Source organism: Polyergus mexicanus, unplaced genomic scaffold (assembly GCF_030449975.1).
Source record: "Polyergus mexicanus isolate NDT 795.1 unplaced genomic scaffold, iyPolMexi1.0 SCAF_22, whole genome shotgun sequence".
Taxonomy (NCBI): Eukaryota; Metazoa; Arthropoda; class Insecta; order Hymenoptera; family Formicidae; genus Polyergus; species Polyergus mexicanus.
The window spans coordinates 4,439,660-4,455,818 of NW_027223342.1; the positions used below are offsets into that span (position 1 = coordinate 4,439,660).

General features: G+C 34.3%; 1 protein-coding gene across 1 annotated transcript; it reads right to left on the reverse strand.

The window, feature by feature from the left end:
• Window positions 1-1,127: 1,127 nt before the first annotated feature.
• LOC138942498 (uncharacterized) lies at window positions 1,128-3,813 on the reverse strand. The gene is made up of 5 exons (XM_070312735.1): window positions 3,737-3,813; window positions 2,993-3,338; window positions 1,806-2,941; window positions 1,363-1,750; window positions 1,128-1,178 (listed from the first exon to the last, which is right to left on the reverse strand). Exons 1-5 carry the CDS (start codon window positions 3,811-3,813, stop codon window positions 1,128-1,130), a joined length of 1,998 nt encoding a protein of 665 aa, XP_070168836.1.
• Window positions 3,814-16,159: the final 12,346 nt, after the last annotated feature.

Genomic DNA, 16,159 nt, shown 5'->3' on the forward strand with positions numbered 1-16,159 from the left:
CCGGGTGTTGAGTTCGATGTAATCGCGGAGCCATGCGGATTGAACGAATTGCAATACGCGATGTATCTTTGCGACGCGAAGACCGTGACGCGTGCATTGTTGTAAGTTGCGATAGTGTATGACATAACGCTTCTTATCGTATAAGGTTGCGAGGAGTTTGTCTTGCCGCTTGCCGGGCGGCTTATCGCGCGTCGGACAGAACGGTAGGTCAGCGTGCGCATCGTGAAGATGTTGCGGATACTCTAGATCAACCTCGAGAATATAACCTATGGGCGAATCCGAAGCGATTGCGCTAACGTCAAAGTCAGAGATATCGTCGACCCATCGAAATTCGGCATAGGGCAGCGGTTGACACATCGCCCAACCGTACAAGTTGTTTACATCGAAATACATCATGTACGATGACGGTTTCGATGGATCGTAAGACTGCGTGTACTTGTTATTGGCTCGCGCGTATCTGCCGGAACATTGACTCAGGCCACCGCGTATTCCCCGTTCGATAAACATAACCATATCGATATCAGTAAGTAATTCGAACGTAATATTCGTATGTTTTAACATGACGTCCCACGTGTATCCGGGAAGAGTATAATAATACGCGGGGTCGAGCCCATAACTCTCGATACATTTGTCGCGGAAATTTTCAAAAATATCTGCCAATAACAAGACATCCGTTTTTAAATACAGATCGCTGTATTCGCCCAAGGTTCGTAGGGAGAACCGCCTCCAGACGTTTTCAGCGTGCGCGTAATCGCTCTCGGATACGGTGTCACCGGTCAAAGAACTGTAAAATGATTCGCGCGGTGGTAAACATGTATCGTGCAACCTATCGACACAGTCAATGTATTCGTATGGGAAAATACCTTTTCGCGTCAATAAATTGAACTCTTCAATTGATAAATTTTGAAATTCCGATTTTAAAATTTGAAGTTTATCATTATTTAAAAACGATGCCAATTTTTCGAGACTAGTACTGAGAAATTTGTATGAATCGATGAACCGTAACTTTATATCGTTTCGCCAATCTGATTTTTCAACGGTATCTTTAACTTTAACATGTTTCGTGAATGAAATATACTTTTCTTTTGTTATCGGTAGTACGTCGATCGAGCCTTCGAACGCGGTAGCTATTTCTTTGATGATAAAATGTGAATCGTAACCGGATAAATTGTGAAATACTATGGGAATGCAAAAAGAGTCTTTATAATTTAAATTGCAGTTTGAATGCGCGGGACCTCGATACCGCCCGGTAAGATGGCAATGATCGCGTACGCGTGTATCGTCTTGCGCGAACGGTTTTTCGCAAATGTGACAGTGTGTCGCGCTGTGAAATTTTTCCCGCTCATCTCGCGTTAAATTTACCATAGGGACATTCATGGTTAAAATAGTTTTTACGCGTTGCGCTAAATTTTTTAATTTTTCTACGAACCACGAAACGCAATCGGTACTACGGCGAGAATGATACGCGGATAACGATTCGTCGTACGAACAATGTACATAATAAGCTACGCTAAATTCTTGATGATGCTGAAACGTGTACGTAGACGTCCTCGGATCACCGTCGGTCTTCCTCAGCACGCACTCCAAGTCGGCGTATACGACGAAGGGAAGTCGCTCCTTTCTGTTGTAGTTGTTGAACGCGAGCCACTTGTCTTTATCGCTCGGTAACCGGATGGCGCACTCGTTCATTTCTCGACAATCTACAATGTGCGACTGCAACTTGTCGTCCGACCCAAAATAGTGTAAACATCTGTAAAAAAAAAAATGGAAATAATTAATTTTTCTATCGTATATATATATATTACATTTTTATTAAATATACGTACCGATCGCAGATATATTTTTGGCCATTACGTTTGCTCAGTTGCGAGCTCACGAGGCGGGATAAATTCTTGATCCACGCGAAATGTCCGAGGTCTTGCGAATCTTGTATATACAACAAGTTGACGTGTCTATCCTTCTTTTGCTCGCTCAGACGTATCGGGATAATATTATTCTCTTTCTCTTTCTCGATGCAGTATACATTTATCGAAATGTCGTTATAAAGTTCAAATTTTTTAATTTGACTCAATGTCATCGGAAATTCAACGTTCTGGAGATTTAGCACTGTCGTATAATGTGGATACGAAGACTCCCGACCTACGTCTCGTGCAGCTGGATACAAAGCAGCGACCACTGCCCACGCGAAACACGCATTGTCTTTGGATTGCACGTTTATTACCGCTCTCTTCATTGTTATTTCTCGCGGTAATTTAATATGGCACCCCGCGCGCATTGGATTATATTTATTTATATTTACAGTTAAATCGAGAATTCGCGACAATGCCCACCCGCTATCGCGTTCTTGAAATTCTTCGAGCGAGGCAAGCGTGGGCTCGACGACGCGTCGCTCGTACCACTCGTGTAAATCGGATGTGCGAAAGAGTTCACAGTTTCTCGTATTTACACTTTTATTTGCCCGTTTATCACCCGACACGAATTCACCATTGAACACAGTGTTCACTTTCACATTAAAGTGTTTTTTCAGCACATTTTTCACGTGTTCGAGCACAATGTCTTTGGCGTTCTCGAGAAATTGACGAGGCTCGATGTGATTATAATTTATAACCGCACCAGTCAATATACGGCTCTCAAACGCCGTATCAATCTCCCGCCAAATGAGTCTTTCCGCGGTATTGCAATCACCATTGTAATTACCACCACTATATATAAATTGTCTCTCTAATCGAGTCCTCGCACCCTCGAGTCGCGCGATTCTGGCCACCAAAGATTGCCAAACTCCGATCGAGAGCCGCGGACGCTTGATACGACTGGATTCCTCGAGCTGTTTGATAAATTCTTCGCATCGCTGCGCCCATGCAAAATACTCGCCCAAAGTGGCGACTTGATGCAACAGCTCCAACAAGTCACGTTCAGTCTGCTCGGAGTTTTCCATGTTTTTTTTTTTTTTGTTTTACTGTGTACAAATCGGACATATGTTGCACGGCATTACCTGATATAATGCTTGTCTGCAATTGGAGCAGGATCGACCACTTATTACGTCGTACAGTTCAGTTACATGCTTCCGAACAGCATACATGTATCCATAGTCAGTGTCTGCTATAGCTATCATACACGAAGCACATACAGCATAATCACTACCCGTAGAATAATAAAAGTATATGGCACAAAATTTTGTACGTCCGTTCAACGCAATAATTTCTGAATGAAACACTGTCTTCTGAACAATTTCCGTGAGGTCCTCGCTTTGATCGCTGTTGTAATCACTGTCGTCTGATAATGCGTGATCTTCATCAGACGACTCGTCTAGTATTGCCTCAAAATTATTTATTTCTATCCTTCGCAGATTGGCAGAGTGTCAAAATCTGGTCACCGTTGAACACTTGACACACACAAAAATTATAAAGAATCCACTATACTTTTTAAACGTAAAATCTGATCGCCGTCGAACACTTGGAACACAAAACTTTTTTAACCGATGTATACACTTTCAAATCGTGTACTACTATAATTTTGACACCCTTCGTTCTTCATTTATATATATATATATATATATATATATATATATATATATATTTCATCTATCACCTTTAAACGGCTCTTTTTAGAAAAATTGCGTGGGAGTAAGGTCTCTCTAAGGTTTAACGAATTGGACTTGTGCATAAGTGGGGATCTTCCAACTTTAATAAGTTAAAAATCATGCCAGTGTTCTCATTAGACGGAGTGTTTCTCCTACTTTTCGTATTTTACTCGTAGTGATCGTCGATTGGTGAGTTTGGATATCGGTTCGAGGGTTCCTTCGCACGTGATCATGTTAGAGAAAATTCTATTTTCTTATGAGAAAGGAAAGAAGGAAGCACAGAAATAATCGACATTTTTAAAATCTAATAATAATATGGGTATTTCGTTAGAAGAATTTTATTATCTAGTCGGTATCTTTTAGTTTTCTACCAAAAAATTCCACTTTCTCTTCCAAAGGGACTCGGGCGCTTTGGCGTTCGTATCACGCGATAGTTTTAATATCTATTGATATGTACATATGTTGATCGATTGAGAATCGGAAAGAAATATAGAAGAGAGTATAGAAAGTGTTAAAAAAGTAATGAATTTCATGTATATATCAAATATATTTTTATGTTTAACATATTCAAATCTTATTTGATTTTTATTATTGTGCTATACATGAAAGCAACATTATATCTTGCGAGACGCTATTTGTTCATAATATAATATAATATAAATATAATAACCCGCTTTTGTAATACACCGCGCCGATTAGGCCGCACGTGCAATCTTGCGAGACACTATTTGTTTGTAATATAATATAAATATAATATAATAATATATGTATACCTGCGTTAGAACTCTCCTAGTTCTACTACTTATATACGCTAAGAAAAAATGTAAGACGGAAAAGAAAAAATTATCAGAAACTAACATAAATCCGATGTGCAAACCGAAAATAATTCAAGAGCACATCTACGGCACCGCAAGCGGATCGAATAGAACAGCTGAGATAGAAACCGACACCGCGATAACTAACACTGCGATGTTATATTAAAATAAAGTAAATATGAGAAACAATTGTAAAATGCGAAAAATGTATACCGAAAAAATATGTAGACGAAAATTCACGTATAGTTAATTTTCTTTTTCCAAAGGGGGAGGGATGTCGTAACCCGACCAATTTCTTAATATATTAAAGAATAAAACAATAAAGTTAAACAGAAAAGTGTAAGAAAGAGCTGAGTAAAGCAAAGCATTAAAATTAGAAAAGAGATCAAGGAAAGATAATTAAGAAAGAGCAAAGTAATAAAAGGATATTAATAAAATAAAAGTAAGATACGTGACTAAAGAGAAGGAAGTCACGGTCAAGTTCTCGGAAGCTGAGTAAACAGCTGACGAGACAGACTGACAAGCAGAGCACGAGACATGCTCCGGTCAGGGACACCACACTCCTCCCCAATCAACGACCTAATTAATTAAGAGATATAATAAGCGCGAGATGCACCTCGCGAGCGGAAGAAAAAGAGACGACTCGAGAGAGACGACTCGCAGACTACTCGCTCGCTCAATATTATCGAAGTAACGTACGTATCGCGCCCGACTATTATAATCGCGAATAAGTGAAAATGTATTAAATCTTGCAAAATATATTAAATTATACCTAACGTCCGGGAGTGTCTTATTTCGAGCGTGGATCCTAATCCTTTGGGCGTACAAATCCCAAAAGACCTCTTCCTTAGCGACTAGAGGCACAACAGACAAAACAATTATTTATACACCATCCAAATATTTAACGTCTATGTGCATGTACTGAAATGTAACATCCGTAGCCTGATAAGGTGGCTAACGCCGCTATCTAACGTCACGTACTGAAATTTAATACTCGCATACTGGGATATGAAAGAGGAAAAGGGAAGAATAAGAGAGAATAAAATATATTTTAACAATAGTTTATTCTAAATAATGTTTGGGTGAATCTTTATGATGATTCGTCCACCAATTGAATATTTTAAATACATTTTGTAAAGCGCAATTTTTCAAATGTTTTTCACAGCGCATAGTATTAGTAACATCTAGCTTATTTAACGAAGTGATATCTTCATAATCCGCATCCAAGGTCTCAATAATAACGTCGTTTCTCGCATCATCGTCAAGTATATCGACCAACCATTCTCGTTTTTCGCATCCTTTAACGTACACGATAGGAGGTGCTCCATCTTCCTCTTCCGTCGCACCCATCACAGCTCTCGTAATCAAACGCCTAGCGAAGCTGTATGGAATGTTTCCATCCTCCCATTGAAGTCCATGGTGATGTCCGATTAGCCATGAAGCTTGACATCTCTCAGATTTTGTAAGCGCACGCCATGGTACGGTACTTGCAAAAAAGTAATGAGAGAGAACAGATCCATTTCTCAATATCGCTACTTCCTTCACGACAAAGTTTCTCCCGATAATGAATCCCTGCAGATCCACAAACGTTGACGCGATCATGCTGATAATATTACCGTACGATTGCAAGAACGATGTACGACTGTTGCCGATCGCCAAAATCTCAATCTTTATATATTTTGACATTGGAGGGGATATTTGCTGATTTAGGTAATTTTACGAACTACGTTGGTCAATGGGCAATATTCGACAACGCGATCGTGTAAGATGAGACAATAGGCGGTAGTATTTGTCGGTATATCCTCCTTGCACTCAAACTCTAATCTCACGTCCACGGTGGAATTTTTGACAGACTCGTTTTGTCGCGAGCAATCGATAACTGCGAGAGGACCGCAATGTAGAAATTTTGAAATGTTTAATAGCACATCATCATTATCACACCCGTAATAAGATTTGCGAAAACGAGAGTACATATCGAACAAGAGGGCGAATCTATTTTTATCGAAATCTAAATTCAAATCATCGTAGGTATAAAATTCCGAGTTTAGATAGAGTTTAACGTTGGTCAATTTGCAGTCGTCGAATGTAGTAATATCTTTTGACACAGCATTTTTTCTACCACACTGATAATAAAATCGATGATAAAATTGACTATAATTGCATGGTAAAAAAATTATACTCGGGATACTCATTTTTATAGTAAATTCTATTATAATACTAGTAATATCAACCATATATGCATGGTACCGAGAAGCAATAAAACTTTTTACTATAGATTGTAATAATTTTGAATCTTATATAGTAAAAATGAAGGAAAAAGGAATAGTATATAATTTTACTATTCATATATAGTCATCGCAATTTTAATAATAGAAAGTGTTACTATATTATTATCGGTCACTTAGATATTAATATAGTAATAATAAGTGAAGAAAATTATAATAACAGCTATATCTCAATAGTAGGTGGGACCTTATTAATAGCATATTTAACAATATTTGTAAATTAACCTTACATGTGATATTACAAACAAAAAGTGCGTGTACGGTGTATGTGTGTCTAATTTATTATGATTTATCATGATTAATATTTCTTATTAATTGTTAGTTGTATTTAATTGTAAGATTCGGTTACGGTTACATTAACGAACAGCCGAATCGAGCAACGCTCGAACGATTGGTCGAATCTTTAGGTTACGGTTACGATTATGATGTGTGACCGGCTTTACGTGTCCTGTGTACAAGAGCCCTTATCATGAGCATATCCCCACCACCCCATTTTCGGATGAGCCGCGTCCTCTATATCACGCTGGCAAAGTGATCGAAGTGACCGATGAGAGTGAACGTTAAAATAAAGTGCGCATATTTGAAGAATAGAATAGTTATTGTGCTGTCTCGTATTGTTGGACTATCAAAGTCTACCAAAATAGAATAAGATTTTTTGGATATGCACGTAGCATGTGAATGGCTTAAGTATCTAATTGCGAAATAAGCATAGAAGACACGTGCGTGCTTGTTCGAACACGATCTACCGAGCAGCAGTTACCGGCGTAAAAGCAGTGTGTAAGTGCGTACGCATTTATCGTCACCATATCAAGAAAATACGTCGTTTACAGACAAGTAAGTTGTTGAAATAACGTATATGTGCTCATTTGTACAACGGTAGTACGGCGAGTACTTTTTTCTCTAACGCACTTCAGGGCACATCTGATGTATAGAGTATGTTTATGAACATTACGTATTAAAGTGTTTCTGAAAAAAATGAAGTTTTGCATACTATAAAGTATTCTTTATTAAAATTTTAATTTTAATAAATGTAATTGTTTGCTTTTCTCTCTCATAATTGTTTTTATTTGCATGTAATATTGTAGGTTGAACGTTCCATTTCAATTTTTTCTATCGCATAATGTCGCATTCTTACGAGGAAAAATTAGAAGAGTGGGGTCTTTCAGAATATATACAAAAATTTAAAGATTAATTAATTTTATTAACCTTTTATTTCAACTGTAGAATATAATTATAATTATATTGCATTTTGTATTTGTTTAGATGAGGGCATAGATGAACAGGCATTTCTATACATGCCCGAATATATGATAAAAGAATTAATCCCTACAATTGGAAAACGTTTTCGTTTCCTTGAAAATCGTAAAAAATTACTTACAATTGCAAAGGAAGATTCAGTAATATCGGTAAGATAATTTATACTTTCTGTAAGATCCTATTTCTGTTGGAAATAATAATTTTTGCAAATATAGATTGGCAAATAGGAATTACCAAGTTTATAAAAATATTAATTCTATATTTTGTCTCCTTTGAATTTTTGATAAGTTAATTTATAAATAACATCGCTGTAGGAAACTTCAACGGATTTGGCTACAAGTGATATCGAAGAAACTGTCAGTATAGGTAGCTGTTCTTCCAAGGAGTCAAATGACAATCGTGGACAAGTATGCATTTTTATACGAACTTTGCAATTATATTCTTAAAACTTTATCATAATTAACTTTTTCGAAGTAGGCAAGTGTTACGTAATCCTAAAATTTTGTGTTATTTTGTATTACTTTAATATTTTTTTAGGCTCTAAAAGAATTGCTTTCCGAATCCAGTTGTGGTCGAAAAATATTGACGCAAACACGTTTGACTGCATCAGACCGTAATAAAATAAGTCATTTCATTATAGACAAACTTCTTTACAAATCTATGAAGTATGTACCATCTTAAAAAATTGTTTGTATATGTATATGTTTTTTATCACTTATTAATTTCATTCTAATGGGATGTTGTAGAGTAAGTTTGGCAGATTTCCAGAAATGGGCTGAAGAAATAGTCAGCCTTTTTAAATACGAAACAATATCGACATATTATGTTCCAAGTAATGCAAAACAAAAACGTCTTGCTAACGGAAAACTGTGGGACAAATACAACAATCTGAAAAGATACATTAAGAAACAAACAATCGTTGAAAACAAAGAGAACACTCCAGAAAGTTCTGATTATGAAGAGGCATTGCTTATATTGCAACTTGCAGAAAAAACATATGTTATAGTATTGCTGTTAAGCATCAATTAATGTTAAGCAATTTCTTCATCACATTACAATGTGGTGGTGCATCATATATCACATACACAGAAGATAATTCATTAAATATTATTAACAATGTATTATTAAATAACTGCACAAATAGAACCGTATTGAAAAATGTTTCCTTTGGAAATGTAACGCTTACAAGAGGCTCGATCGTTTTATTAGGTATTGACGATGATGAATGCCCTATATTCGTGGAAATTATGGACATTTTTAAAACCACCATAAATGTATGTAACAGAGTATATGTACCATCTGATTTTACTGCTAATGTAAAATATTTGTTTACAAAGTATTTTGATATTCACTATCAAGCGTATGCTATACATATTTCAGATAAATTTCATACCGTAAATGTGGACTATTTGCAGTTTTATAAAGTATACACATTAATTGAAAAAGGAGATTGTGATTTTTATATTAGTTATTAAAAATGCATTGTCTTATTTTCCGGATATATATATATATATATATATATATATATATATATATATATATATATATATACTGGATGGCCCAATTTAATCCATCCAGTCGAATATCTCAAAAACCAAGCCCGGAAGAGAAAAATGTTTCAGACAAAAGTTGTTTGGTTTCGAGGGGGCCATAAGATGGTGACAATGATTTGACCTTGGAAAATCATTTGAAGGTCATGTGAAGGTCAACTTTAAAATCTTAAATGGAAATCCCCATTTTTTATTTAGTATTCTTGCTGACATCGAGAGCTTTCCAAATTTATTAAATCACATTACCTACGCACACTTTTATCCAAATAATTTTGAAGCCATGAATGTCAAAAGAGCTTTTCAAATGTTAAGTGCAAGATTTGCTGCATCAATATCAACAACAGGCCACAGTAATGTGTTGAAAAGTACTTCATGGGAAGCATCTGCGGATTTTGTATACAAAATGAATAAAATAATAGATGCTATGAACGTGTACTATTTAAATGATTGGAAAGGAGAAAAGGGACCGTTATCAAATGCTAATGCAATGGCTGAAGAGTTATTAACATCTTTTATAGAATGGTGTTAAAAGTGGAGTATTTCTTCTAACAAAATGTCGAGACCTCCGTGTTTTGATGGAATGATTATGACTGTGCGAGCAATTTTATCTATGTATCGTTCCATCCAACAACATTATCCAGACTTCAAGCTCGCTACAGCACTATGTAACCAGGATTCGATAAGAGCATACATTCGGAAAAGTTAGAGGACGCGGAGGATTCAACCGTAATCCCACCGCGAGAATGGTACGGTTGCGCCATATATTATCAAGTGGATGTATTTACGGAAGTGGTAAAGACAACGTAACTTGTCCAGAAACGCTTTCGTTAACGGAGAGTACATCGGAAGTTCGTGAAATGGAAGTTATAAATAGCTATAAAGCTGTTCAATTGCAAGAAGAATTAACTTTTCCAATTGAAATGGATAATGACGATAATGATGATCTTATTGCGACAGCTTTTGAAGAAATAATGAAATATTCAGAAGAGAACTATTCCGACAATTTTATAATAAATATAATCGACAACAGTAATTCACCAGGGACATATGAAGGAAATGCAATTGCATATTTTGCAGGATATATTGCTCAAAATAATTACAAAAATACTAAGTGCGACAGCTGCTGTGAAACAAATATAAAAACACCGATGGAGGGATCAAATGATAATGAGATTTACATTCAATTACGTGAATATGAACACGAAGACGAAGATGGACCAGAAATTGAATGGCTATCAAGGCCAACGGATGTATTTATAAATATTGTTGCTCTTCAACTTCAAGCATTCAACTCTTGTTATAAGAAATATTGGCATTTAAAAGACGTGAAAAGAAATCTTCTTAAGATTTGTATAAAACACGTTCAGCATCATGTAGCTGCAGATTGGTTTGACCCAAACAACGAGTGGTATCTGCATAGAATCCAAATGTTGGACTTTATGATAAGAGTCAAGATATATGCAATTGCAAAAAAAAAATAACAATGGAAGGAGAGAAGGAATAAACACAGTTGGAGAATCAAAAGAAATAAGAACAAAGTGTCAAAAACTGAAGAACATAAAGCACATGTAAAAAGATAAAGATAAAAAACAGCAACGGATATCTCAATAAATCTAAAGCTGGGATAAAAAAGCATTTTACATACACAATACAGACTGCGCTTTGCTACAACTTTGCGCGCCTGGCAGAATGCCTGTTCAATGCCTTTTTTCCGTATGTACATATATATTTTATTACATTTATAAATACATAAATATATATTTATTTAATTATTGCGTATAAATTTATTTAGTTGCTTTTAAGAAAAAATTTGTAATTTGCAACATGCAGGTGCATATTTTATTTATTTGATATATTTCAGGGTCACATTTTTTTACATGCAGATGATAAGGTATAATGGATTAAAAATATATTGTCATAATGCAACTCAGAGTACATTACACAAATATGAAGAACAAGTATAAATCTCTTTGAAAATGTATGCATAAAAATTAATATAAATTCTTCTATTTAAATCATATTTGAGTCTGAATACAATAATTCTTCAAAAAACACGTGAGTATTTAAATCTCAAGTTCTTTCTTTTTATTCATTATAATTAGTAATATGCATATGGTATATAATAATTACTCATTATTATAGATATCGATGTTTGGAGACTGGCTGATGACAATAGATATCATAATTTATTTCTGGTTTGCACGAAGATTAAATCGGAATTCATTATTTTATTATATTTGTGTTATATATATTTATATATATATAATATATATAATATATAATAATTAACTTTTATATCACTGTTGAAATAATTAATTTATCTGTCATAAACTGCTCTAGTTCGCCGGCTGCTTGCCACCGCTGCAATATCGCGTCACTGATCTGTCTTAATCTTATGTTTATCTGTATTAATCTCATGTTTATTCTCATCATTTCATCTCTCACACTGTCACACTCGTCTCGCGGTCATTTAGTCCGGATTTGCACCTAGGGGCAAAGTCTATCGACAAAATTGGATATATTTAGTCTGGACTCAAACCAGGGGCATAGTGTGTCGATAATCTGAGCACGGAAATGCTTGCCTTAACCTAGGCCATTGGCTATTTGTCTATTCATCTGTGGTATGTATATATCGGGGAATAAGTCGACTGTACCATGCACACACACGTGCAGGCAGACACACGCGATCATATCAGTGCGCGGCAGATATTCAATCGCGCGTGTTGTGTACATACGCGTAACAAGAGATTACTGCAAAAGTACGCTCAACTGTTATAACGCGTTATAACGCGTTGAATTTAAAAAACGAGTGTCATGTTTTTGTAGTGTGGTTTTAATAGTGTGTCCCCCTACATACTGGGACGAAAATATAACTTTCGAGAGACGCTTGCCCGCAGACATTTCTTAAAAAAAGTAAGGGTCAAAAAGTTAGTATATTTATATACATTAATTTTAGAAGGAATTGTTTTAATGTATACTATATACTAATATGTTGTAGATATTATTTAATTTTATTTCCATGCAGTCTATACAAAAATATAAATATAATAATGTAATATTATGTAAAAATATAATATCCCAAATTTTTTTTTTTTAATTATATCTTTAAAGCAATTCCTAAATAGAAAACAACATAACGATTTTTATATAAAAAATTGTAATATAAAATTGATCTTCAAATGGAATTTAAAATGACTGTATACACATAAACATACATGATGCATATATGATGCACATAGTATTTAATACTCATATAGTATTTTTATTATAAATAAATGGACAAAAAAGATATGGCCAAAAAAAAAGGAAGAGAGAGAGAGAGACAGAGAGACAAAGAGAATAGGAATGAGTAAGCAAGGGAATGGCTGTAAAACGATGTATCGATAGATAATTCACATCAGTCACTAGACACTCTTAGTGAGCATAAAGTATTGCTACAGAAAAAGATATAACTATTTCCTTTTTTTTCTTACTTTTAGCACTTGTACAGATACTTGCACTCATATCTTTTTTCTCTCTTTGTCCATTCTTCTCTGTCCATCTCTTTTTTATCCGAGCATACTATATGTGTGTTATATATTATCTACATGTGTGTATATGTTTGTGTATATGTAATAGTAACTTCAAACTCTTATTAAAATATAATTAATCTTTTGCGCTTATTTGTATATTTCACTGAAAATTGATTATATATATTTTGCAATAGTAGTTATGTCACAGTAATTAGTTAGCCAGAGGCGATCAATTCGTAAGCTATTTCTTGAAAGAAATATTTTACACCAAATACATTTTGCATGTGCGCTTTGGTTGAAGAATGTATCCCAGAAGCGATCAATTCGTGAGCTGGTTGTCGAAAGAAATATTTCTCACCAAAAACATTTTACATGTATGTTTTGGTTGAAGAATGTATCCCAGAAGCGATCAATTTGTGAACTAGTTGTCGAAAGAAATATTTCCCACCAAAAACGGTTTGTATGTGCGCTCTGCTTATTAAAAAAATAACATTTTATTCTAGAGGCGATTTTTAATCGTGAACAAGTTGTTTTAAGAAATATTTTACACTAGATGCGATTTGAATGTGTGCTCTGATTATTAAAAAAATAACATTTTATCCCAGAGGCGATTTTTATTCGTGTGCTGGTTGGTTTAAAAAATATTTTATTCCAGAAGCGGTTTGCATGTGCGCTCTGGTTATTAAAAAAATATTTTATCCCAGAGGCGATTTTTATTCGTGTGCTGGTTGGTTTAAAAAATATTTTATTCCGGAAGCGGTTTGCATGTGCGCTCTGGTTATTAAAAAAATATTTTATCCCAGAGACGATTTTTATTCGTGTGCTGGTTGGTTTAAAAAATATTTTATTCCAGAAACGGTTTGCATGTGCGCTTTGGTTATTAAAAATATATTTTATTCCAGAGGCGATTTTTATTCGTGTGCTGGTTGGTTTAAAAAATATTTCATATCATATGCGGTTTGTGCATGAATATTCTTGTTATTAAAAAATTTATTCCAGAAGAAATGTAAAGAAACTTCCGTTTTTGAAAGACTAAGTGTGCAATATCTGGTATTCTTTCATATGATTGCAACCAATCATATATCGTAATAAAAGCTTACAAATTATTGGAAGGAATTATTATTGTAATTCCTGGCGATGTATTTTTTCTTTTTTTAATGGCACCAAATTTCGTGTATATAATAGTCTATCAGACTATGTATATACAAGTTGGTAGCTAAAGAGAGAAAATATATACATCTTCGTTGTTAGGAGGCAATCCTTATGAGAAAAAATATTCCAAGAATATAAAGATCTTTACATACATGAGGAAACGGTTTCGTAATATTATAGGAAACAATAAACTGCTGCTTTTTTTAAAGTGATAAGAAATTATGATTAAAAAATCTATCCTGATACTCGTAACAATGTTGGCCAGAAAAAAGATGCCTCAATCTTGTTTGCAAATTATAATCGCAGATATGAAAATAATAAATAAAATATTTTTGTTGCATTGTCACGAGAATTGCCGATGAGCCCTTTGTATATTATAAATATCCCAAATATTGTAACAATCATAAAATTTTGTTGCAATGTTTTGCGGACAGAGTATTTATGTGTTTGCATTTATAAATATTTATATTAATATTTATATAAATGTAACTTTTAATATGTGCATACTTATGTCATAAGAATATATAAACATTCACTTTTTTATAGTGAAGAAGTTTATATATTATTCATTAGTCCTCAATCATATCAATTATATCGATATCCTATCGATGACAAAGATTTATCATCATATTCAAAATTATATGTATAATATATTTATATCCATATATAATATATTTTAAAATATTATAATATATTTAGTTCAATTTTCTCGAACTGTACTGCATAAATTCTAATCCAGCAAATCAAGATATAATTGTTATACATATAACATGTACATAATTAAAGTGCACATATTACATCTATGTTATATGGCAGATATATTCGATGTTTGCTGGGTATATGTATCATATATATATATATATACACACACACACACACACACACACACATACACACACACACACACACACACACACAAACGCGCGCGCGCGCGCACACACATATATACTATGATAAAATCAAAAGAGATAATATATGAGCAATATTATACATTTGTATTCAAAATATTTATGCGATACAAACAGATATCTATGTAAAGTCGTTGCTTCTACGAGACGATAGAATAGAAACAGAGTAGAAATTCAACATATTTTCTGTCTGTACATATTTAACACAATGCGAAAAGCTTATATTTTATTGTTCTTTCCAAAGTATGCACATATCTTTGACTCCATTACTCTACATAATGATATCGGTAATGTAACTATAAAGCGTTGGTAATATACCGACACTTTTAGTTACACTTAGATGAGGGCGTTCACCCGTCGGAGTTCGCCTATCGCTCCGGCATCCTCTTAATAGGGATAGAAAATTAAATCTATTTTCAAAAATTATAAAACAAATTTTTTTTGCTATACGTCGACAGTATGTAAATTTCTTAGACCGTTACAACCGGTTTTCTTACAGGAGGAACCGCTTTACGTCGAAGTTTATCAAACTTTCTTTGCGGGAACGGTCATCCATTTTTTGAACGAAGGAAATTCTATAAGTAGAAACTATAACATTATTCCAAGGTTATACGCTATTCGCTTTTGATCTCACACCCGAACTATCTGCTAATTACACGGGACATTGAAATCTCGTGAGACTGGTAGTTTACGATTAGAAGCAGTGTTGTTCTCGGGGACGCTTTTTTCGCGTATTAAATGTGGCCTTTAGGTATGTGTCACGTTTATAAGAAAAAGGGTGCTATGGAACCTCTATTGAGATAATGTTAAAAATATAGGAATTAAATGATCCGCAATATAAAAAGCAATATTATGTTCCGAAAAAGATGCTGCTAATTTTATTTCCGCGCGTTTAACTTTATCACTATGCAGACCATTGTTATTATTATGATCGGGACTTTGAAGATTTACTTGTTCAATATGTTTGGCCCTTTGCGAATGCCATATTAAATTTGTTTTGCTACATCTAATGGTAGTATTGCATAAATTGCAAAAAGCTTTATTTTCAGTTGGATGGGGAGCCAACCATCCTTTAAAATTATCTTCATCTAGCCACGCAT